At 37.0% G+C, this 26,481-nt stretch overlaps 1 protein-coding gene across 1 annotated transcript in view; it reads left to right on the forward strand.

Annotated features, from left to right (window-relative positions):
• The first annotated feature begins 8,916 nt into the window (after window positions 1-8,916).
• The window catches only part of LOC145939629 (uncharacterized), a 29,285-nt gene continuing 11,720 nt past the window's right edge, over window positions 8,917-26,481 (forward strand). The window contains exons 1-4 of the mRNA XM_083044083.1: window positions 8,917-10,591; window positions 15,303-15,401; window positions 21,619-22,274; window positions 22,608-22,884. Of these exons, the coding sequence (XP_082900209.1) occupies window positions 10,387-10,591; window positions 15,303-15,401; window positions 21,619-22,274; window positions 22,608-22,884 (1,237 nt within the window). The 5' untranslated portion in view covers window positions 8,917-10,386. The remainder of the gene's footprint in view (window positions 10,592-15,302; window positions 15,402-21,618; window positions 22,275-22,607; window positions 22,885-26,481) is intronic.

The following is a 26,481-nucleotide window of genomic DNA, read 5'->3' on the forward strand; positions in this document are numbered from 1 at the left end:
TGTAAATTATTATGTCTGTGTCTTTAAATAAGAGCGCAGAATGTCGATAATTAGAATGACAATAAAATACGTGACGGTTCTTCTCATCAACATTTCTGAAAAATAATTTTCCCTCCAAATCTGCTAAAGTCAATATTTCTCAAAAATTTCCCAAACATTTCTCAGGACACAAGCGTGAAGCGTCGCGGAGGAAACCGTCGCGACGACCGGGGGTGGGCCGGTCGGACGGGGGATTCGAGACTCGCCCATGTTTGCCAAGCAATCAAGCCCAATCATTAACCCCCGGATGAAAGACGGATCGGACACGCGTTATATGAATAAACGCCGCTGTGTACGCGACGATCAACGGTGTACAGTGTACACGATCGCGCGGTATATACGGCTCGTCGCGACGACTCGTGGACAGGAAGTTCACCTAATCAGGGGTAGTGAGTGGCAAACAGGGGCGCGGTTATGCCCAACGTATCTACTGCATTACACTAGGGATTCGAGCCGGATCACCGAGCTGTAACGGCGGCGAAGACGAGGCGGGGGCTCGTTTATCCACAAAGTCTGCCCCATCCAACGCCATGATCGCTAATTTAATTAGCCCTCGGTCTCTGATTAGTCTAGAAGAAGGCGGGGATGTCCTTCCGCTCCGATGTGAAGGAAGTGCCTATACTTGGACCGTGCTGCGGCGACGTTTCACCTTGTTCATGTGCTCCTTTCTCTGTCATCCGCTCGAATTCATTTAACTCCCCGTGGTACTTCTCTTGTTTTTCCATGGTTTTAATTAAATTTCTTATCCGAGGCACGGGGAGAGGGTGGACGAAGGGGCAGCGAGGCAATAGGGGAGCCGCAGCAGAGTGTTTTGCTGGACCCGGGGAATCTCTGTACGTCGGAAATAATTGAAAAAGTTTTTAATTCATACGAAGTCTCGTCGATTATACGCTTTTCGTATCCGAAGCTCTTTTAAATGCCCTTTTAAAAGCTCTTTGAAACATTTGTCTATCGCTTTCTCTTATATGAAAAGATATAAAAGAATAGCATGAAAATGCTACTAAAAATACTTTAAGTTAACAAACAATATTTTCGCTGATGAAATATTTCCTTCACACAACATGGATTATATATAAATTAACGATTATATATTGCTTATTCTCTTTTCATATAATATATTAATAAAAATAAGCTTTCTTTCTTGTTTTTTAAAGAATTTGATGAGAACACTTGTAAAGAAACATACTTTTTAAAAAGTACTTGTCGTGCACTTTGCTCTCGTTCTCTTCTTCCCCTTTTCTTTTATCAAAAATTCGTTTCTTTGACGGAGTCAAAGTGATCGATATCAAAATTCGGGTGCTTGCTTGGAGGTAGTTTCTCCTCGCGGGATGTCCTGTTCCCACGAGTCCGGGTATCCTCGGAGAAGCGCATTTGAATCTGTCTACCTCTCTTATCTCTTTCTCTCTTTTTCTCTTTAAATACACTACTTACACATGGCGCAACCTTTGCGTAAGCTTTGCGAACATGTGAAGAAGAGGAGCGTCTGCGTCGACGAGTCTGAATCGCGCGGTCTTTGATATGCTGACGTCGCTATTATCAATTCAAATGAGGTAGGGCGGCTCAGTCGTTTGGCAAAACTGCGTTTGATCTGGCTCACCCTGTAGATACGTAGGTAGGTAGACAGACAGATAGATGTACGCATACACTCATATGAGCGACAGCCCTAGGCATTTCGCGTCAATTCTCTTCGGGAGAGAAAGAGAGAGAGAGAGAGAGAGAGAGAGAGAGAGAGAGAGAGAGAGAGAGAGAGAGAGAGAGAGAGAGAGAGAGAGAGAATTTGAACGCAATGGAAATTTGAAATTACCATACAAGCTTTTACTACCGCGTTTCCGCTCGATTCCAAAATCTAGCTCCGTTACAAAGACGCACGCGTTAGAGAAAGAGAAGTAAGGCAGACACACGTGTAAAACCAAATCTAGAAGCCTTAGAATAAATAAGGGTGGATTGGACAAATATGTAATTTAATGAGTTGGATTGGCTGCTCTTGATTAACTAAATCTATTTAGTAAATAAAATTATAATACTCTCACTTTTTTGTTTCTCCACAATTATATAACATATAACACACAATTGTATTATATTTTTTGTTCTTCTTTTTTTTATTCCCTTACATGGTATACCTTTAACATTCTACACTGTAATTTTTGTAGCAGAAGTAATTGTCTGGTATGAAAAAATTTCTGATCTTACTCCTAGTAGATCCCTCCAGCTTAATTGCTCTCATTGGATCGCTTTTAATTATCCTCATTTATTTTCCTTAAGTTAAGGATGAGTTTTTCCAGAGCGCCAAGTTTCCGTTGAATCGTCACGTCGCGATGCGTACATTTATTGAAATTAATCGTTTTGCTCGATTTCCTAATTCCTGTAACAATGGAGAGAGAAGAGGACCCGAGTGTCTTAAATTAATTTGTATGGGCATATGTCCCACTGGCAGGCCCCCTTGAATCATAAACTGACATATGCGGGCTTCGATCATGCCTCTTTCATCGACGAGATCGATGGATGTATTCATGTCGATCTATAAAAATTATATATTATGTTATTTTTTATATACAAAATATCTTTATAAAACTCTATAAAAATTGAAAATTAAATTTTTGATATATTAATCCTAAAATTAGAAAATTAGAATAAACTATATAACATTATTATTTATATATTTTTCTAAAAGCTGAGCAAAAATAAAAGTACTTATAGACTTATAAACAATTGATCAATAAACTCGAATGTGATCTTTGATCAATGACAGATCTCATATCCGTATGCAATTGATGATACTAAAGCTTCTGATCTTTCTAATTTTTTTTCTTACGCTTTCTTTCAATAATAATACGTCCTATGTCCTTCGCCGTCCTTCTCTTCGTGTCTGACTGACGTGTATAACGCAATAATCATTTAATTCCGGCGGCCGTACGCGCAGCGCTTGGCGCCAAGTCAATCTAAGCCAACCGGATATGCCTCTCTCGTCTGCCTCCTTCAGCCACTGACGTAATCCCAAAGTTTAGATTAGGCGGGGGAGGAAAGATACGCGTCGCTCATTAAGATCGAACATAAAAATTTGCTGGTTCGCCTTGTGTATACGAGCTCGCTTTCGAAAGCGCAGCTGATTGCGCGAACTCGTGAATAATCTGTTTTGTTTTATCGACAATTTACAATTCCGCGGATTTGAGCGTCATTAAAATTTATCAGATAACAGTTTATCTGCTCTATTATCGACGGGAAAGATTTAAATGTGCAACGTGCCAGAGCATATTTTATGCGCTGAAATAAATTATGCGGTTGATTTCATTGATCGTCATTAATCGGGAATTAATTTGTTGTAATAAATTACAGCGAGTGCATTGCAATTAAAATATGAGTTTTGTTCTAAAAGCTCGAGAAATTGCTTTTGTCAATTAATTTCTCGATATATATATCAACAATAATTCTATATATTATAATTATATATTATAATGAAATTTCTAGGAAATCATTATTTTATTCAAATTAAAATTACTAATAAATTTTCTTATTTTCAAAGCGCACAATTTATTGCTCATTTAAATCATCGTTAGAACTACAGCTGTCCGAGCAATAAACTAAACTCTCATCTCGGTATCACCCGCATTATCACGAGCGTGCCGCGCACTTAATATCTCAATCTGGACCGTTCTCTGCCTGCGTATCAAAACGCAACCATAGATCATTGGCGAGGGGAGTGACGTTATGGGATATCGAAGTACCCTTTGGAACGGTTATCATCTACAACGTCAGACAGGTCACCGTACCCCACCCATTTTATCCTATTCCTTTCTGTTTCTCTCTTTCTCTCTGACTCTCCCCTTTCGGTCTCGCGCTTTTCACCCCGCGCGAAACTGCTAATGAATATCGGTCCTAAATATCAGTCCACGGGGATCCGGGTGAGGGTTCGTCGGTGCTCGTCGGTGCATATGTCCGTATATTACCGGGGTTTACACACCCCGATTCCCCTCGTGGTAATCTCGTACGAGGGGCCCCTCTCCTCCCTCGCTTCGTATACGTGTACATGGTCACGCTCGTTTGTCCCGCGTTAATTCTTCGTCTTTCTCGGACTACCTTGTCTCTCGTGTAACTGCATTCCCTCTATCTCTATCTCTCTCTTTCTCGATAGAAACTCGTCGCGCGACACACCATATGTCCGCTCCCATCATCCCGGAGTCAAGGCGTGCGCGACATCCCCTCGCATGAAAATCTAATCGCGAATCCGGCGGAAACTCCCGGCTCTTGCTACAAATCCTTCCGGGAGTTGACGTCGACGGTCCATGAAAATTACGAGCGTGAAGATGCTCGCAAGCACGGAAAGAACAATCGTGAACGTCGGTTCCAGTATATCAGAAGTATCTCGCACAAGTTTTATACCTTTTGTAAGATGTGTCACCCTGTGTTCTGTAAATATGCGGTTCAAAATTTTATCGCGCTATAAATCTTTGTTGCGAGCAATTATTGTTTTGTGCCTCGGAGACACGTTTGGCGCAAACAAATCTTTAAAAAGTATTTTTACATTCGCAGAAGAGCATTGTTCTGCGAACGACGTTCTTCGACGTAATAAAGTGTCATCAAGAAAATTTCTGGCTGGATACCGTAATCCGGATTAACGATAATATTCCGATTGTTTATATGGTATAGTAACCTAATGAGCCGATAAATCGCGAGGTGAGAGACGATATTTGGATGCATGACTCAACGAAAGCTTTGTTTTCATCGCGAACACCCAAAATTGTTTTCGTACGGTGAACTCAACCGCAACCTTGCCATGATCAATGACACACGAAGGCTTTATCGATCCGGCATGCTTTCGTTAGCCAGAATTTCTCGTTCCAGGATCCATCATCGATCTTCGCGGATTTAAATCGCGTCGGTGATGATCGCGTGGCCGATTAGATACAGATAGCAATTCGGGAAAGCCTTCATTAATGCCAGCGCATTAGTATCATTGCTATTGTTGTTTGTCAGTTGGCGATGCATTGCATCATGATGTCGAAATCATTCTACATGATATAGGTTGCTAATTGCATACAAAGTTTTTTAATAATAGGCTTATAAAAGCTAGAGATTAAAAATATTATACATTTTTTTAATCAATATATGTACGTATAATAAATTATATATTATATTAACTAAATTATTAGATATTTAAAAAATGTGTACACTATGTATAAACATGTTATAAAAATCAGAATTCTTCTTTAAAACTATCGGAAATTAATATGATTAATAATAAAGAGAACGATAAATACTATTACAAATATATTTCGAGATCTGCAATGACTCGTCTGATTGAATCACCGATCAACCGATATTTGCGTCGGGATTCTTCCTCTGGATCCGGATTAATCGGTTTAAATTGAACCAATTTCTGCCAATTACGCTCTAGTTTCCAGATAGCGCATGCTTACGGTAAAATGATCGTTCGTCTACCCGCAGGGGTCCATCTGCGTTTCACCATGTGAAAGCCCGATCATGCCCACATACGTGTTCGCGCACACGCGTGATGATTATACGCTCTCTATCTCTCTCTTTCTTTCTCTTTACGAGATACACGTATATTTTATATACACGTATCGTTCTCCACAGTGGCGATAATCATCACCCACATATCTCCAATTGGTAAAGACAATCGCTAATATGTTTCTCTCCTTGATTGAGAGTGAGTCATGCTGTAGCGGCGTCTCGCGTCCGACCACGAGAATGAAAGGGAGAGGCAGAAGATGACAGACACCCGCGGTCTCTTCTTTCGCATTTACCACCGGCGAAACAATTTGTTCGACGGGACAATCAAGTATTAAATTCGTGGCGCCAGCCGGCCGCCCGCTGTATATCCGGCGTTGTTGAACTAGTTTGCCAAGGTAATGTCAGCTACACATGTGGTCGTCCATCGCGATAATATTCGTATTGACATTCGATTAATACATCAATGATGTCATAGCTCACATATCGGAATACTGGTAATTTCTCTCATACGCTGAACGGGTTATAATTAAACATAAACAAAGAATTTTATTACAAATTTTTATGTGAAGAAAGAATTTTGTTTGTTTGATGTAGAGGGATGAAGTTTGTATAATGTAGTTTTTTATACACGTACGTTTTAATAATATATTATAAACCTATTGTGTTTAATATTTGTTACATGACTGAATCCATTTGTATGCTAAGGGATATAGCTATCTTTTCTTTTTGTAAATCACGTTCAATGATACTTGCGTAAACAGATTAGGCAATAATAAAACTGTTAGATAAGAAAAACGATAAATTCCTTTTTTCCTAAACATATTGCGTAAAAATCAATATATCTGGGGCTTATATATATAATCGCACTTTTATCATTCTCTCTCTCAAACACTTTTCGGTTTCTGATATTAAAAGTATTGCGTGATTAACAATTTTCACACATTTTCCCCATTATAATACAATGATAGAAAATCAGACAATCAATCTGTTTATTTAAAAAATGTTTAAATTTTTTAAATATATAACACTTATCTAAATAAAGAATTCGTCAACAAATAATTATATTCAACGAGGAAATATATAATAAAATAAAAAATAATCGCTTATTTTTTCAGTTATGCGATAAAATTTCCATTTACCCCGATTACACATAAATAGACCCTTGCGTAATCGATTTCATCGTCATGACCTCGTAATTTCGCCTTCACGCTCTTATTCTCTCGCGTCTTCCTACCTCCTTCGTCCGTCGTTTTTTTTTTCTCTATGTTTTTTCGGCAGGCCAATGTCGGGGATGCCGCACGGCTTTTCGCACGCTCGCATCTCTGCCGGGATACGTTCCCGTATTCGCGGTATGAGAGTAAGCAATTTTCTCCCGAAGATAGAGCGACCCTGGGACGTCGTCGGTGCTCCAGGGAGAACGTACGACGATGCGAGCGAGCGAGTGAGTGAGTATGATTGATGCGGTTTGTCGGTCTCGCCTGACATCCAACATCTCGTCTCGCGTCACGCTCGCGGATACTTACGCCCCCGACGACGACGACGACGACACTCTCGGTATCACACGCGGCTACATCTCGCGCATTCGGCCGCATGACTGAGCTACAACCTCGATTTTCCAGCGTACGCGCGAAGAATGATCTACCGGAGGAATGCGGTGTATCATTTTCTCCGGAAATAAAGTTGAGTCCTTTTTTTTAGTTATACAATATATATTACCTAGAATCTCCATCTCGATTTTTATATTAATTATATATAAAATTATAATTATTTCATATAAAAATAATTATTATAAAAAGAAAAAGTAGAGCTTATATATATATATATATATATATATATATATATATATTAAGTGGAGGGGTGAGATAATTTATCGAATTATAGATAAAATTAAAAGTGCGATATTTATATCTATTTAGAATTTAGATCTATCAATTATATAAAAATATATCTGAAACGCATAACGGCATTGTCAAAATTATACGTCATTTTTGCTGTAAATTTTATAATTTTATAATGAAATTAAAATGCAACGAAGACGGGGCATCGCAATCTAGTCCACGCAATCTAAGTATTACAGCTTAAGCGATTGCACTGTTAACTTTTTTGTTGAACGTTGTATTTTCGCGGAATTGATTGTAAAAAGTGTCTACGAGTAGTTATTACATATTATCACGAATAATTTTTAAAATTATCTTGTTATTGTAAAACAAATGCGTGACGTTTCGTAGAAATTTCAGCTTTAACATGCCTGAATTCTGTTATGTCTGGCTTTCGCATCCGATTCATTTCATTGCAATGTCGCGTTAAAGCAAACAAGCATGTAGCACAATAATTAAATTGTGTCCATGAATCATATTAATTTATGGATACAAGAGTTGGGATGTTATATCGTAACCATGCAACGACTCCTCGGGGAAAAGGTCTATAAACAATTATTTTAACTCTATTAATTCTACTGCCAAAACTGCATATGCAGCTTTAAGAGATTTATGCTCAAAATTATTAAAATAATCAATAAGACAAACACATAGCTTTAATATTTTAAAGTAAAATGTGTACAAAAATCCCGCCCGATGATTTCACAATAATTATCATAGCACAATAATTATCAGATAAGCGCATAAAAAATGGAAACGCATAATCTCGTTTCTTATCGAGCCACAAGATCGCAGGAAAAACGAAATAAATTAATCGATATGACTAATGCATTGGAGGATTTTTGATTCGTTTTATATGCATTTTATATGCGCAAAATATTAAACGTACGAAAAAAAGTGATAGATGCAATGACACAACGAATATATCTGACAACAAAAATTAAGCCTATTGCACACAGAATCTTATCGAGATACTCAAAGTGTCATTGCACCGAAAATTCAGGATTATCAGACGGAAGTCACGCCAGTTCGGAAACACTGTCGCTGTTTCGGCAAGTGATTAAAGGTTAAAATTGTTTGACGCTTGATAAACTTTATTGCCGCTCGATATCGTGTCGGATTTATCCTTTCAAAGCGTATCATAAAAGATTTTCAGCGTTCCTATCGAGCACGTACGTTTACTTTTCTGTAAGTTAAGATTATAATAAATTCATATCTATAACAAAGAAAAAAAATCTGTTATAGGAAATTTTAATCAAAACCTAATATTTCTTTAATACTTCACAATACAAAAAACAAATCATCAAACGAAAGATTATCTAAAGTATGGTTTTCTCTCTTTACAGAAAAATTAATTACCACCACATTGCACATGTTTTAGATTCTGTAAATTCTCACAGTTGATTCTTCGAAGTTCATTTACCGCCCTTCCTCAAACCCTTCGTTTACTTCAAATCAATATCATCCAAGAATACAATTCTCTGAAAAAACGATAGACGTGATGTAGAAACTTCTCAACCAAGCCACGAAGATTTCATTTCCTTCGAAATCTCATCTCCCAAGAAATATATCGAAGATCACCATCTCGCGGTCATAAAAGCGCAACCTCTTTTTCACCTCCCGTAGCCTAAATTTCCCAAGTTCGCTCTTTGCATCCAGCCTCCACCTTTACGATGGATGTTGAAGGACGAGCGCCGTACGGCACGTACGTGCATGTACGTTCAAGTGTGCGAGAGCAGCGCGCAAATATCAATCAGTGGAGTCAAGAGTGGAATCAGGGTGGCCGAGTGGTTCCACATAATGCTGCAACCGGAGGTGAGAGAGCGTAGCGTGCAACGTGTATCTCTCGTGTTCGGTGGCCGTGCAATTCGGGTGAACACGCGCGCGAATCCAGTAGGGCACCTAACCGGAGACCATACACGCACACACAAGCGTGAAAAACCCCATCAGCAACCCCTCGAGCAACGACTCCCCGGTAGCGTTCGGTAGCATCGCTACCCCACTCGCTTTCACAGATCGACCGTCTTCAGCGTGTTGGTTTCAGCGGCACCACCACGGGTACACGAGATGATCCGGTGTTCGTGTTTGTGTGTGGATGAGGGAGGAACTAAGAGGGCGTGTCCAGGGGCGGAGTCCGGGACCAAAATCTTGATGTGCATCGGACATTTGTGTGTGGGTGTTCTCCCTCTCCATGTGGACGACGACGATGTGTATGTTGTTCGTGTGGCTCTCTCTGTCTCTCTTCATCTTTATATTCCGCCGCTCTCGCGGCCGTCGTTGCATGGGAGTCTCTCCACTATCAGATCCGTTAACAGCAGTCGGCGTCGAGGCACCCGCTCTAACGGCTAACGTCTCTTATACATCCCCGGGCTTCAGCCGGTGCTCCGCCGTTCTCGACTTGTCCTATCCGGCCGATGGACTGCACGGAAATCAGTGTCACTGACAACCGAAAGCTGCGTCTCCAGTGCTATACGTATTCACTGTCGCGAAGTCGGTAGGAGCTGTTCCTACAAGGACCCATCTAGATGTTGATAAATCGCTGACGGCTTCGTCCTGACTGTGTCCGCGAAAGACGAAAAAAAAAACTCTTCTAGTGCTTGTGCCGAATACGCTGTTATGAAATTGACGTTGACGACCCTTGGAAGAATGAAGTCCGCGAACAGATAGCTTTGAGAAAGAATTTTAATTGAACGCACTTGATTGCGCGCGTTGTTGTTTAAAAAGAAAATTTTCTTTTCTGAGAAATCACCAAAGAAACTGTTTTGATAACAACCATCGTTCCTGAAAACGCATTATTCTCCTGAAGAACCCTTAGAGATAGATCCGCCGACGGCCTCGAAAGAACATTTCGATTAGTTTTTGTTGAAGAGATTAAACAATATTGTGTATGTTTGTTTATTGCTGAGAAAACATAAGACTCATAAGCGTGGCGGAGGAGAATGCGAATGTCGTGTGTAGTGACGCGAAAGTTATAAGAGAGTGAACGGACTCGAGGTCCAGGATGATGGAAGTGCAGCAGCAGCACTCGCCTGTCGGGGTGGGTCCTCTAGACTTTTCGAGACGAGGGGTTGCTGAAGCATCGGCGTTTCGAGTTGTCAAGCCCAAGCAACCGGCTTCGTCACTCGTGCATCAACAACCGCTACCGCCGGAAACCAACAACAATGAAAATCTTCAAGAAAATCCGCAGATTCCAATCGACAGTGAAGGTAAGATTGTTTAATTAATCGTTGAGTTTAGTAATTGCAAGAATTATGCAATGGTATTATTCTTCACCATAATTTTTTTAAAGCCTTTAATTCCAATATTTTTGTCATAATAAAAAAAACTTTATGGCATTCTTAGAATTAGTACTGTTATAATGAAAAGACAAGTCGAGTAATTTTGTCTTTAATTGTACTAATTTTATCACGTAAAAATAGCATAATGTAATAAAATATGTGATGCAATATATGACAATACTTTTAAGTTAGCTAAAATATCACAAATTTCTGACATCTAATTTTGCATAAAATTTTGTCAGAAATATTTAAAAAAAATTTTAAAAATCAAAATTTTAAAATTAATTATCTATTTTTCATTCAGTTACACTCGTGTACTTATGGACGGTGCATTATGGCAATTGAAAAGCCAGATAGAGAGTGTGCCATCAATTATTCTAACCGGAACACCCCCGCAAACCAATCAAGCTCAGAAACGCGAATATATATACCGATATTTCCCCGCGGAAGAAGTCTATATTCAAAATAACCAGATAAAATATAGCCATATCGCGCTCAAGCCTTTGACATTTTCAATCGTCTCGTTGATACCCCCAAACATTCACCCTCTCTCGTGGTGCCTATCACTCGCCTGTCATCATCCTATCTATTATCTGCCTATTACCCCTGCAACGTGGCGTTTACGCGGTAGCTCACGTCAACATTTGAGCTTGTGCCACGCACACGCGTGTAAATCGCGCGCGGTTTCGAAGCGAGAGGCGCACGCACGAACACAAACGCGTGCAGGTGCGTACGTAGGGGCCGTCGTTGTGCACAACGTCTGTTCAACAGGTGAGAGGGGATAGCTGGCATTAGACGACTGCCTATACCCTAATATCCCGCTACTAATCGCGGTAACAAGGCTAAACGCAATAATATTGAGCTACAGGCGTCGAGCTAAGCGGTTTAAGCGATAATTGCCAGGTGATAGGCAGCTCGTCGAGAGGGTTGACTACTCCTCTTCCGACGCACTTAGTACATCCGTTTACTACGAGGCTTAGAAGAATCCAAGATCGTCTATTTATTTGTTTAAAAATTATTGCTTCCCATAATTGCACGAGAATTGTGCTTCTTATAAGTATCTCTAACAAAGCAATCTTAAACAGATATAAAAGAATTAATTAGTAAAAATATTAAATCTATGTATTCGTGTAAATTTTTATTTATTGAAAAATTACATTCTTCCATCCTTTTGTATATACCGGTTTTAAAATTTAATTCTGTAATGTGTGTTTTTTTAAATACATTGTATATCTTATTTATTTTATTATACAAAAATCTCTCATATCAGCATAATTCTTAGCTTTCGGCTCAAGACAATTTTCTCGATTTTAAAAGATTCTTTGGATTTTTTTAGATTTACAAATCTACTACAAATCTACCTAGGTTGTTTTCATTGATCTAACGGTAAAGAATCACGTTAGTTTTATAAATTTATGACGGAACGATAGGCTACGCAGGATAAGCGCTACACGAATAAGCAAACGGCCCGATATCAGCCCGATGCTTTGGCTGGCTGACAAACACTACGTGATGTTACCTGCATTGTATATAGTGTGTATACACACGTATCAATGTTGTTATACTCAACCATCTTATCTCAAGCGCCCGCTATATAGGAAAATATGATTTATTTCTGATAATCCTGCGAGAATAAAATAGCCTTTGCGGCATGGAACATCTAATCTCTTCATGCTATCTCAGATTATCCCAGTTGGTCATATATTGCCTGGATTACGGATTTCTGTCCTTTTTTTGCCGATTCCTGGTATAACTAATCGTCATCGATCGATTGATCTTTCCGATTATTGAGAGTGATCAAGAAAAAAATGATTATTTTGAAAATATTTATTATAATTAAATATAAAATTATTTTTATTGTGTGTATGCTCTATTATTATCTACTTTTATTGTCAAAACATGTCTTTTTATTTTTGCATAACTAATTTTATCTTATTTTTATTCTCAATTATTTGATATAAGATGTTATTAATTATTAATATATTTTCCATTTCCAAAATATATAAAGTTTCTTACTTTAATGCTTTTAATTATATAAAATTATATAAAATTATAATTACAACTCATATATGTTAATTTAAAGATAAACACTTGCAATTTATATATAATCAAAATGCAAACATTTATTATTATCAAAATATTTTGGCATTTATGTCATACTTTGCCTTATATTAATAAGCATATTTATTACTAATAAAAATGTTATTCTATATTTTCTATTAATAGATTTCTATTAATAGATGTTTATATCTATTCAATAGTGAAATAAAGTGATATTAAGTAAACACATATGATATTGATACAAAGAAGATACAGATCTGAGTTAGTGCGATTGAATTGAATGATTAGATAGGTTACGCTCATTATAAAGCTCGGATTTAATATTTATTGTGCTTATAAAAAATATCAATATAGATTACAGCGATGATTCGTCGATCGAATTGTAATTTTCCTCAATTGTGATTAATTCCTTACAGTATGTATATGTCTACAGATTTCTTTATTTTTATGCTATTATACTTAATATCAGAAATTGTTAATTTTTTTTAAAACTAATTAAATAAGAAATACTATATATTATATCCATATTAAAGATACTAGGCCAACAAATATTATAATATAGAAATTCTAAATCATAATGTAATACATTAAATTATCATCGATTTTTTTCATCACCTTCGATCAAAATCGATTTATCAATTGATTTTATTAATTTCAATCAATCCACATTCAATTGGCTACTTGTCAATTATCCATGAAAAAGTTTCTCTTCAATAAGTTAGATTTATTTGGTCGCGTAATAGTCTTGCAATATAATTGCGCCAATATTAATTAGATATGCCGCATAGTTCTTCGCATTCCTTGCACTAAGTAAAAGACGAGGATTTAGTCTAACAAATATTATAATATAGAAATTCTAAACCATAATGTAATACATTAAATTATCGATTTTTTTCATCACCTTCGATCAAAATCGATTTATCAATTGATTTTATTAATTTCAATCAATCCACATTCAATTGGCTACTTGTCAATTATTCATGAAAAAGTTTCTCTTCAATAAGTTAGATTTATTTGGTCGCGTAATAGTCTTGCAATATAATTGCGCCAATATTAATTAGATATGCCGCATAGTTCTTCGCATTCCTTGCACTAAGTAAAAGACGAGGATTTAGTTTGTTTGATTAATCATCAGGATGGCGAATTGGCGTGAAGTTAGAACTTTGATGCTCTACCACAACGATCAAAGAAACCAACCAGGATAAATGGCGAACGTTCGGGGATAGGAATGCAGGTTTCGGGAAGAAAGAGAGCGAGTAATGGCCGGGGCAAGGTTGATAAATAGAGGAGGGTTTCTCCTCCTTTCTAATAAAGACGCTCTTGTCGAGGGGTTGATCTTTCCTACGAGCTAGGAATACTAAATTTGTCAAGACTTGAGACGTTGCTGCAACGTGGTGGTTGGCAAAGTAACGATGCATAAACGATCGGGAAAAATACGCGATCGTTTCGCCATTTGAATCACCATTTTCTCATATCGGAGATTTCGCGTACCATTGTCTCTCTCTCAGAGATATCCAACTAAACTAAATCTAGATGCGACAACAAATATTCAACGTTGCTTTTGCAACATTTAAAAACTTTTTACCTTAATACAAGAAAAAACGAGAATTTATCCTTTTAAAATACATCTAATAGAAATATTTTATTTTTCTTTGTTATTAACAAATCTATAACGTAAAAGTCAATGTTTTAATGTAATGAGAGATATCGCCATATATTTATTTAATTTTTAAAATTATAAATTAATTTATGTAATCATTTATTTATTATAATTATGTTAATAATATAAGGTAAGAAAATTAGTCGACCAAACACGACGTTTCGACCATGTAATTGTGGTCCTTTTCAAGTGACAATAAACTGGAAGAATATATCAATAATTGAAATCATTAAAAAAGTAAAAAGGTAAAGAGGAATAGAAAACATACTTTCGTGTAGAATATAAAGCTCAAAAATCAATCATAAATGTCCATTATTAAAAGACTTAGCAAACATAGATTAGAATCTGGACACGAATTCGATTGGACAACACCTAACATATTACATAATGAAAAACATGTGAGAAAGAGAAAAATTGCTGAAATGTTTTTTATTTAAAAATTCAATAACACTATCAATTTACAAAAGGACACAGACAACTTGAATAATATCTACGACAAAATAATAAAGGTTGTCTAACTCCGGTTTACCGTCTATTTCATTCACAATTGACGAATATGTGAAACAATATGACAGTTTCTCTCTTTCAATTTTGACAAATTAAGTCTTTTAATAATGGACATTTATGATGATTGATTTTTGAGCTTTATTATATTCTACACGAAAGTATGTTTTCTATTCTCTTTACCTTTTTACTTTTTTAATGATTTCAATCGCTAATTATTGATATATTCTTCCAGTTTATTGTCACTTGAAAAGGACCACAACCACATGGTCGAAACGTCGTGATTTTCAAATAAATACATTTCTTGCTAGTTTGGTCGACTAATTTTCTTACCTTATATTTTTTCTTCGACTAGCGACTCTAAAGTATTTTAATTATTATATGTTAATAATATTATGGCGTTATTTCTTTCAGGAGGATGCAATGTTCGTTTAATATTCCCAAGACTGTGGGCACCTTTCGGAAATGCTACGGAGATAACGAATTTGCCACCTTTACCAAAAAGTCACTCAGGTAAGTGTTCTAAGACAAGCCAATAATTTATTTTTTCAACGAATTTGTATGTTGAATCGAATTAAATTGCGATATAGTAAAAAAATCTCTCGACGTTGAATTTAAGTGCATCTCTGCATTCTTGACTTTTGGCACTTGATGTCAGAAAAAAGAGAGAAAGAACAAGAAAAAAAAACACAACGTTATATGCTAAAAATAAAAATTATTTTTTATGACATTTTTCTTACGTTAAAAAAGAATGAGTTTAGCAGTCAAATGACACGGAAAAATCTCAGTTAGTTCAATATTTTAATCGAATATATTATTGAATTTTATGTATTATTTAATTTTGTTTCAAGTTATATACGATCAAGTTACGATACGATAAATTATGAAAAATTAAAACACTAGCGCATTATATAAATATAAAATATTATATAATATTTAAGAAAAATATTTTCTAAGTTAAAATATATCTATTTTCTATCTATTTTATGTTATTCTTCATCTATTTTATTAAATATATTAAGAGTATTTCAAAATAACAAATTTAGAATATTTTTTACATGCATTCTATTACATAATAATATAAAAAAAATTACTATTGCAAAGATATTATGCAATTCATTTTTATAAAAATTAATTAAATATATAGCGATAATAATAATCAAATAATAATAAGATAACTATAACGTTAACAATAATATTTTATATACAACAAAAAATAAAATTTGCACCGTTTGATAATTAATTTGTTATTATCACGAAATATTTAATGCCCCACAAAACAAATTTATACAGAATATTCTGTTCTATTTTACTTCGTAAATTAATTATGAATATATAAACAATTTATATTACTTTTCATTACTTTAAGTCTGCAATTCGTTTATTGTCGTGTGTATTTCCTTAATCTCAATAATGTAAACTAATTACACAATAATGTAAAATAGATTACTACAAAAAAGATAAAAAGAAGCAATTAATTTTACAACTAATAAATAATAAATAAGTTATAAATTGTATTTATCTCATTCCGCGGTCACTCAATGTCTTTTCATCGCATTTTCTTTTTCCTTCTTTATTTATTCTTTGTTTTCATTGCATTCACATGACACTCACTCGCGAAAACATGGTTAATTATGATTGTGCGCGCAATAAGCAGAATACAGCAATCATATGACAATCTTAACGTTGATCTCATACGACGTAAATTATATTACAATGAAAGAATAAATATAATTTAAATTATATAAAATTTTGCAGGATGCAATATCCAAACATACATCGTTTTCCTGACTATGTGCACGATAGATATCAACCCAATAAATCACGTCAAATATCAAAATAAATCGCGCGAGATAAATTAAAATTATAATTATTATAATTATATTATACAGTTAATATATTATGCCTTTTCATTACTTGTATTATTTGATTCTATGATTTATGTATTATTTCATGCTCTTAATTCAAAAATGACGAATCCTATTATGCATACGAATGCTATACTTAAACAGATGAAAAGTTCAAAGTGCAATGCGAGATATATTCTAATTAGTATAATTTGATATATATTAAAGATTAAGCATTAAAGATTATGATATATATATATATATATTTATTTATTATTTGTTATTTCTTTCTTATTGAAATTTATTACTTACTAGTTTTTTTATATCATTTAGCTTATTACTTTTTTCGATGAGATGACATTATGGATTTTTTTAGTGTCAATGTTAAATGTTTGTCAATTTTTGTCAATGTTAATTTTTAAGAAGCTGTACTTATCGCACTTCAGAATTATCATTTTTATACATCTTTCATTCACCGTTGCTCATTAATCCTCTCCGAAAGGTGCAGACGCGCGGGTGTAGCGCCGACCTTTCGCCCCGATGGCTTCCTCCTCGCCCGGATGACGGCGAGTTTTTATTCGCCGATCATTAAGAACGACCGGTCATTGTCGACACGATTGGGATAAATGGTAGCACGCGTCATACCGCGAACGGACATGGGCCTTTCTGACTCCTACCGGCCCAATTGGAGCGGATTAGAGGCGCGGGCACAGGGATTCGGGCCGTCGGCCTCTTTGTACTCGTACCTACCCTGAATTAGTAACGTCTTGTCATGTTAAACACTCGTGCATACTCTCTTCCTACTTCTCCTGCGCGCCCGCGCGTGCACGTGGTCATTAATTTGCCTCGTTCATTCTGGGACATGATAAGATCGCTCGCGATACTTTTATCGTCGCATTTCCACTGCCACTGTTTCGTCCAAGATTTGCGTCGCGCAAACATGGTGCTCGTTGAGCAACATTATTATTATTTATTTATATCGATTATCACTGTTATCACATTGTAAAAAATGTAGAAGATTATCAGAAAACCACAGTTATTTTAAGATGAGAAAGCGGAAACAAACTCTGTGATTTATCATTATTGGAGTATCACAATGATAAATTTGTAATCTTCAACAATCTTGAAGTGACTTTAAAGATTTAAATATTTCCGTGCAAAAATTATTATCTCTTTTTGTTTTGTCTTTATTTTTCATCCTGAATTCTAAGGTAAACGAATATCAAAAATTGTGAATGTAAAATAAAAAGCAATTATAAAATAAAATAAAAATAAAATAAAACTTAAAAAATTAAAAATTATAGAAAATATAAATAGAAAATATATTTTTATCTGTATTTAATTCAATCTTTTTGTCTAAAAAAATATAATTTCATCTTCATTTAATCTACGTTTAACAGAGTTGAAATATTTTCTTGAAATACATATTTTTCATAGATGCACCCTGATATCGCCTCTCGTGATATCAGGGTTTAATTTTTAATAGCTTATAACGCGCGTGGTTGGATGAAAAATCCGTTTTTGAAAACCCACATCGTCCTGTCACTCGTCTCTATTGACGTCGATTATATACAGCAAAGATCACGCGTATTTCTTTCCATGAACCAGCAGCACGAAAGGGGTTTACCGTGTGTAACGGCTTTAATAGCGGCAGATCGCTACGCAGTAAACTGACGGACGACAGAAGATTAAAGTTGGCCGTTAACTCGATCTAATTGTCCCCCCGGCTTGGCCTTCCTTTATTAATTCACGTCCGCAACCATCTTCGGCATCGTCGTCATCCCCTTGTCACAAATCGACTTATCGATTTGCCCCCAAAAAGATTCTTATAAATTGATATCATCGATCGAATTTACTTATTAAAAATATTAATCAAAGATGCACACAAAAATTTAATTTTCTATATATATTGTTTCTACAAATAATGTGTTTATATATTATATTCTAAGTGTTTGTCTTTAATATTTAAAAGTTGTAGCAATTATTACAATTGCATTATACAATGCCCTATTTATAATTGTTATTATTTTTCTCTTTCAAAAAAAAAAGATTGTATTTATAATAAATTATTAAAACACACTAAAAGCAATATTAGAAAATAAAATAATTTTTCTTTATAATTTATTTCGTATTTTCAAATTATTTTATTTTAAACACAGAAACTTAATTATGTAATTTAATAAACACCAAATTGACGACAAGTTTGTATTCTACATTATTGATCCTTTATATGGTAGATATATTCTGAAAACTTTGTCCTATATAAGCAACTTTGCGCAAACATGATGGGCTACGTCGGTGCCGTGACAAAAACGATTCTGAAGTCGATTTAAAAAGTTTCATTCATCGTATCGAGCCTGCAAACGACTACGGACCACGTGAGATGCATTTCGATGCAACGTCAAATGCACGTGTGCATACATACGCTACAAACACGCAGATCTCGTCAAACCCAGACTAAAGTCTTAACCCATCTGCTGGACGGTCGCAAGCCGTTTTTCTTGCCAGTTTGCACCACCACTTTTTAGCGCATTCCAGTTGCATCCAGACGCAGCATTTGCGTAAGCAGTTCTTTCTATCACGCTACGAATCACATCTGTTTAGACTTCCTTCTTCTTTTTATTCATTTTTGTCTTGATCTTGCCTTTATCTTTCTTACAATGATGCGAGAACGAAGTGACAAAATTATTTTCGCAATTCAAAGTCAACTTTAACTGCAAAAAACAGTGTAACTAATATTTAATTAGCTCTCTCTCTACTATTAATAATAAACTTAAAAAAAAATAAAAGTTTTGCGCGATATATTTTTGTCAGCAAATCTGTTTTTAGTACACAGATTCTGTTTTAATCAAAAAGATTTCTAAAAAAAATTAAATCTTGATTTAAAAATATCTAACTCAATCATGTTATAATAAAACAAAATACACGTAATTATAGCAATTACGCGAATTCTAAATTTAAATATACATTATTCTAGAAGAAATGTCGGATGTAACGTTCGTAATTTAATTAGCTTCTAGCGTCTTCCTTTGTGTTTTTGATCGATGTAATAAAGAACTTATCTATCTCCTCGGACAAATCCCCGCAGGCGCAAAGCGCATTTCTCATTACATTAGGCCACTCTGACTCAAGTTGTATTTTGATTCGATTGCAAAGCCACCATAAGACACGATAATAATCGACCCCAACGACGGGGGCTCGCGTACAGCTTTAAATGCGATTAACCGACACCGGTGCATCATACAAGCCGGCACGTGACCGCGTGTCGCGCGTTCGGATTATAAATATAATATACCAGTGGTGTGTTAGAGACGCACAATATATGAGTGATCCGACGTCGAAATTGCCGTGATCCAGAAGGGGTCGTGAAATACACCCTGAGTCTGTCCTTCCTTCTCGCGTGGCGTAATAAACGCGTGCCCGATTTCCAATCCACCCGGCACCGTAAATCACGACGATCTAAGTGAATCATGATTATTAAAAATGTCACAAATAGTTCCTGAACATAACTCGACTTCAAATTGCATCGGTTTGTGAATCTTTTTTATGATTTTATTCATCTTACTCCGCGTGAATGCATTGCATTTCAAGGTAGAAAGTTATTAAAATTCATTACAACCATTCAATTTTTTAAAGACATTTATAATATAGATATAGATCATTATCCAAAATGCAAATAATAAATGAGTTGCATATTCTGCATTCTGCTAATCATATCTTAGAATCGAATCTAGATATCTCCCAAATTTCTCGTCAAATTTATGTCAGGGAACAGATAACAGGAAACAAAATAAATACATTCTGCGTGCTTAATCTAACAAATACATATCAAAATTGATGATTGAATCATGTTTCGTTTGAAACGGTCGACAGATAAAATGACGCGATGTACAAATCAAAGCTGCGTCGGAAATCATCGATTCGATAATTAGAGAGTACAGTAAATTCCGATTGACACGCAATACCGAAATTGCGATACCTGATGCAATTTGCAACTGTCATCCCGTACAGGTAAAAACATTAATTTAATATTTCAATAATAATAAAAGCTTAATCTTCTCGTTATAAATTAACTAGTTATGGGTTAGAACTATAATTACATATTATCCAGTGACATATTATCTAGTAGACAATCACATTAATAATTGACAAATAGAAATGTCAAAATTTCAGAGATATTCTACGATTATTACGTCACAAAAGGTCTATATGAAATTCAACTAGGCATATATGTGTGTTTTCCACCGCCATTTATCACGCAAATATATTTTTATTAAAGGATTAATCACGACTTATGACACTACATCGTCCTATGAAAAATTCCAAAAGGGCGCGGGAAAGATTTTATTAAGGACACTGCTTCACGTAACGTCGCGGAAATACATTTCGCTCTCGGCATCTCACTATTCGGTTCTCTCCTTGCGATGTCTCGTTAGCGCAATATGAGACCCTGTCATGACCTCTCGTGCCCTGCTCGTCCCTTAAACACCCTCACGCCCGTACACACTAGGAAAAAGAGGTCCAGTACGTGACTTAAATCTTATTCCAGCTGGATCCTTCCGCCAGAAGAAACTGTATTTACTCGTGGCTTTTCTTTTTCGGATTCCCTGCATCTAGCGTCCCACATGTACCTCATACGTGACGTAGTCGCCGTCCGTCCAGTCATTGGCCATCTTGGTCTCGTGACTAGTGTATGAACTCTGGTTTATCGATTACGGAATGTCTATACATATCTGTTGAAAGGTGCGAAATCCATGAACGCGATATGATCGCCGATTTGTTTTTGCACGATTAAATTTAATATTGTTTTTCTTTTCAATTCGTACAAATCAATCATGTTTCAATATAATTATAATTATCATTATAAACGATACATTTTACAGAACGGCTATCGTTCGGAGTGGGTCGTCTGGTAGGTTCTCCAGCGACGAGGAGTCCCTCGCCGTCGCAATCTCCCTGTCCGGATTCACCTCCGCCCGAGCATCGGGACGCCGAGGTGGACGTCGATGAGGAGGAAGTCGACGTGGACGTCGAGGAGGTCGGCGACGAGGACGATCACGAAGGTACCTCGAGTCCGCCGCGATCGTCATCTACACCCTCGCCGTCGCCCATCAGCGTCGCGACGTCACCCGTCTCGCGTCCGCCGAAGAAATCCGGCGACAGTTTCAGCGTGTCGGCTCTTTTGAGGCCAGATCCACCCTCCGCTCACCTGCAGAACGCGTCTCCGCTCCGGGAAACCGCTTCCATGGGCGCTCATCCGCCACCACCTGGCTCGTCTATTCTGTATTCGCCGTTGCATCTTCAGGGCGGCCTCCTGCCGCCTCATCCTCATCATCCCCTTTCGTATCTGCATCCTCAACTGTTGCCGCATCATCTTCTGCCGCCGCACTTGCACCCGCTGCTACGCGGCGTTCATCCGGGTCACCCTGGACTGCATTCGACTCACACGGCGCACGGTCTGCACCATCCCCATCCGCTCGGCGACGTCTACAGCTGCGTCAAGTGTGACAAGATGTTCAGCACGCCGCATGGGCTCGAGGTATGTATGCCTGTTTTTTTTTTGTACCATACTCAAGATTGCACCACAGTTGTTTTGATTTCTTTCTGATTTGCTATCCTCGACGACGTTCGTCCGCGTACGTTTCATTGACTTTATCACCGCGATAAGAATTATTTTTATTTTAATAATTCTAATTTTTACATTTATACAATATATTTTTGTATTAAAAAAATATTATATTATTTTAAATGGAAAATGATTTTGTGTAACGCAAATTTTTTTTTTTTCAATAGAATTCTGCACATTTGTTTTTTTAATATAACTTTTTATGTATGTTATAATATTTTTAAAGACATCAATTTTTGTGCGTAGGTACATGCGAGGCGGTCGCACAACGGTAAACGGCCATTTGCCTGCGAGTTGTGCAACAAAACCTTCGGCCACGAGATCAGTCTGACGCAGCACAGGGCTGTGCACTCGGCGGAGAAGGTGTTCGAGTGCAAGCAATGCGGTAAAGCCTTCAAGAGGTCCAGCACGCTCAGCACTCATCTTCTAATCCACTCGGACACGAGACCGTATCCCTGCCAGTTCTGCGGCAAGCGATTTCATCAGAAGAGCGACATGAAGAAGCACACCTACATACATACCGGTAAGTAAGCTACGAATCCATGGTTTTGAAAAAGAGCGAAAGTTGAAAAGAGATTTATTTCTCGCGGTTAACAATATTTATTTTGTGCGACTAATGGAAAATATTTAGCAGACGCAAAATTAATATTAATGATCATTAAATATTAAAGCAAACGAGGAAATAAATATTATGTATTAATTCTATTATCGATTAAAAATAAAATCTACAAAAATAATTATATTAATATTAGATTTTAATAACAATTTTCATAAACGATTCCAATCTAAAGTATCTATTATGGATTTCTAATAAAAGTTTATCTATCAGTTACACACACAAACGTGATTATAAATTATACTATTAGTCCGTCGATATTCTTACACTTTGCTCTATTTAACCGAATGGAAAATGCTAAAATTACTCGGATTGAATTTGCCTGGTACGCAATTATTTCATATTTGGACGGCTCGCCAACTTTCGGTCGTTATACGAAAATCATGCTCGTGATTCCGATGGGTATCGTTATCGAAGGGACGTGAGGGATCAATTAGTCCGGCAAGTTCGTGCGATAAATAATGCAGTCAACCGTCTGGACCGAGTCCTTGCGAGAGGATCCAGTTGAATACGGCACATGTGGCCAATGCATTTCAGGGATGTCGAGTCCCACATTGTGAGTTTCGCTCGGTAATAATCGTAATGTCTTTCGGGGTGCTTCCCTATCCTCTGTCTCTCTCCTGTATTTAGCCTTCTCGTCCTTTGCTCCCACGATTTGGGGTGGTATCATGGCCTTCCCAATCTTGGAATGGAACATCGCTGTGACGCAACGTGGAGTCTGTGCAAGACACACGAGCGGATAATCTTGTCTCATGAAGTGAACATTTCGACTACTGATTGTCTCTACAACGATGAAAGTCTCTATCTTTCCGGTTGAAATCAAAGTAATTAGAATTTATTCTTCATTGAAACATTTGATAAAATTCTTCTTAGATATCTAGAATTATTTTTATTTGAGAATTAAATATAAATTATTATTTATAAATATTAATTTATTATTATAAATTATTATTTATATCTTGAACATTATTATAATAATCTTGTTAAAATGCCATTTGCATCTCAAGAGCAATTTTATTTTTAATTATTATTAATGGCATCAGGCAAAATTTTCGTCAGCAGTCTTTGTCTTTTTTTTTTTGTATCTGTGCGATGCGTGTTTATCTTCGACAGCACGTATCAATGTCAAACGCGTCAAAGTTCTATGTGCGATTGAGAAGCTTGGGGCAAAAAAGTCGAGGAACTCGTGAAGCGATGGTGGCGGCAGGACACTTGACACTTCGATGTCTCCTGGCTGATGGAGCGGAGTCTTGAAGGAGCAGGTTTCTCGAGGGTAGAGAGCGACGAAGGAGAGAGTAGGCGCCTGCTGGAGGGTTCTAGTTGAGACTCTGGGTTTTGTATCGTCTCCATGGCAACCCCTCCCGATGTCTTATCAAATTATCACCTTGTCCTCCCCCACGCCACTTCATCCTGCCGTCACTCCGAGATCCTCCGCCCCCACAATGTTCATTCTATGGCCCCCCCAAAACATCCGGAGGAATGGCCGGCAACGTAACAGGATATACAAAGCGATGGTCACTTTCACGGACTTTTCTAACAACCGGCGGGGACCAACCGTTGACTTCCTTGTGTTGCACGCACTTATATGTCTATCTACACGCACTGTTGCGCTGAGGGTCGCCATGAAACATTTAATTTATTATTCAGGAGTATGAAAAATTTAGAAGCGCCATGAGAGCACCGACCAATGATGGTTCATGGTCTGTTCGCGGCAATTGCGCCGTAAAACGAAAAAGAGTGAGAGTCCGAATCCTTCTTTTCAGAGGAATTTTCAATTTTCGAGAAACAATCTTCTTTTCTACGAAGAAAGTGTATGTGTATATCTTATTGTTAAACTTTTTTTTTATTTAGCGAAAAACTTTTTTCGATACGTAATTTGTAAATTCAAAATTAATCTTCCATCGCGCTTTTTGACAAGAATTATTAAAGATATTCGAATTATTTTTATTTATTCGAATTATTTCAATTATAGTTATATTTTTGCTATATATAATATACATTTAAATTAATTAACTTTTAATGCAATATTTGTTTACCATAGAATTTTGCTGAAAATCTATTCCATCGATTCTCTAATAAACTACATATCTCTGTATACATCCTCACTAGATCGATTCGACTGGTTTACCCTTGGCGCGATATCCCTTTCTCTTTCTTTTTTTTTATCATGCGCACGAACAAATCTCGTTGCTCCCACGACCTCGAACGACGGCCGAGTCGGCTGCGTGCGTACGTGCGCCAAGGGTGTTCTGGGACTTTGTTGCTAATGATAATCAGGTCTTTCTTTCTCTTTCCAATCCTCCCTTCGACCGACTGCCTACGTACCCCACGTACCGAGCACAGGCCATGTGCAATAAGGGTGCGGCACCGTCGGATTCCCCGGGGAAAACGGCGTGGCGTAACGTAAAATCATTATTAGGTAGGTAGGTAGGTAGGTGGTTGCTGGTGCACACGAGGGGTGGAAAGAGAAACGGGTGGTTCGGGCGAGCGGGGTGGTTCGAAGCGCCGCCACCGCTCACGGGGGTTGAGAATAAGAGCTCTGCAAATATTGTTCGTGCACGAGCCGGCAACCCGGAATAGGCTACGAGGGGTCGAAGCGTTACTTCGCGTTACCTTCGCAGTTAGGCGAACGTTTTCGGGGACGGCGATGGAACGCAACGGAAGGGGGGGGGAGAGAGAGAGAGAGAGGAGGGGGCGCGACGAGTCAAGTGCACGATGGTTGCAAGGGGTTGACGAGCAAAGTGACAGACTGGCAAGTGGTCACGAGCCTCTTCGATGGGAAAACACCGGCAGAATGTCTTTGAGAGGGGCGGCAGAATATTTTCGGAGCTTCATGGGGTGGAGACTGACGGATGATGAGTTTTGATAGTATCGATGATTTCATGCGAACATACTGCTCGTTCTGATAAATCAATAATAGTAGGTGCTCGAATGTATTATATTAAAATTGGTAGCTGCTGTTAGATTTTTCGTATATTTTTTGAAAAAAGTTTTATATATTTGTTCTTTTTTGACAAAAATGATAATTATATATAGAGCATTTTTTATGTATTGATTTAATTAGCAAACTATGCATTCTTTTTAATTGTACGACTATATCATTCTCAGCATTTTGAGTTAAAAATAAAACCGCCGATCCCCGATTTGTCTCGACGCCGACATGTGATTATAGAGGAACATTATCGATCAAAATCGTCCTTCTGTCATCAGAATGATCAACTTGCAGTGTGTACGCGACCTTATCTACACACGCGTGATCGTGCCCTTTATGTTTTCACAATAAACACAACCTGTCCGCGTTGTTGGTGCAAAGTAAAGTCGATGGATCGAAGCAAAGAGAGGGATGGGGAGGAATGAGTGCATTCTGTGTACTTTTCGATCTTTTCATTGAATGTTTCTATTTCGGTCCAATGTTCGATGACATTTGAGACGTCTGTTGCGAATGGGCAATTTTTTCGACAGTAGAATCATGGTTGATCGTTTTCTCATCTCGATGCAATTATT

Source organism: Prenolepis imparis, unplaced genomic scaffold (genome assembly GCF_030444845.1).
Source record: "Prenolepis imparis isolate NDT839.2.m4 unplaced genomic scaffold, iyPreImpa1.0 SCAF_8, whole genome shotgun sequence".
In the NCBI taxonomy this organism is placed as follows: domain Eukaryota; kingdom Metazoa; phylum Arthropoda; class Insecta; order Hymenoptera; family Formicidae; genus Prenolepis; species Prenolepis imparis.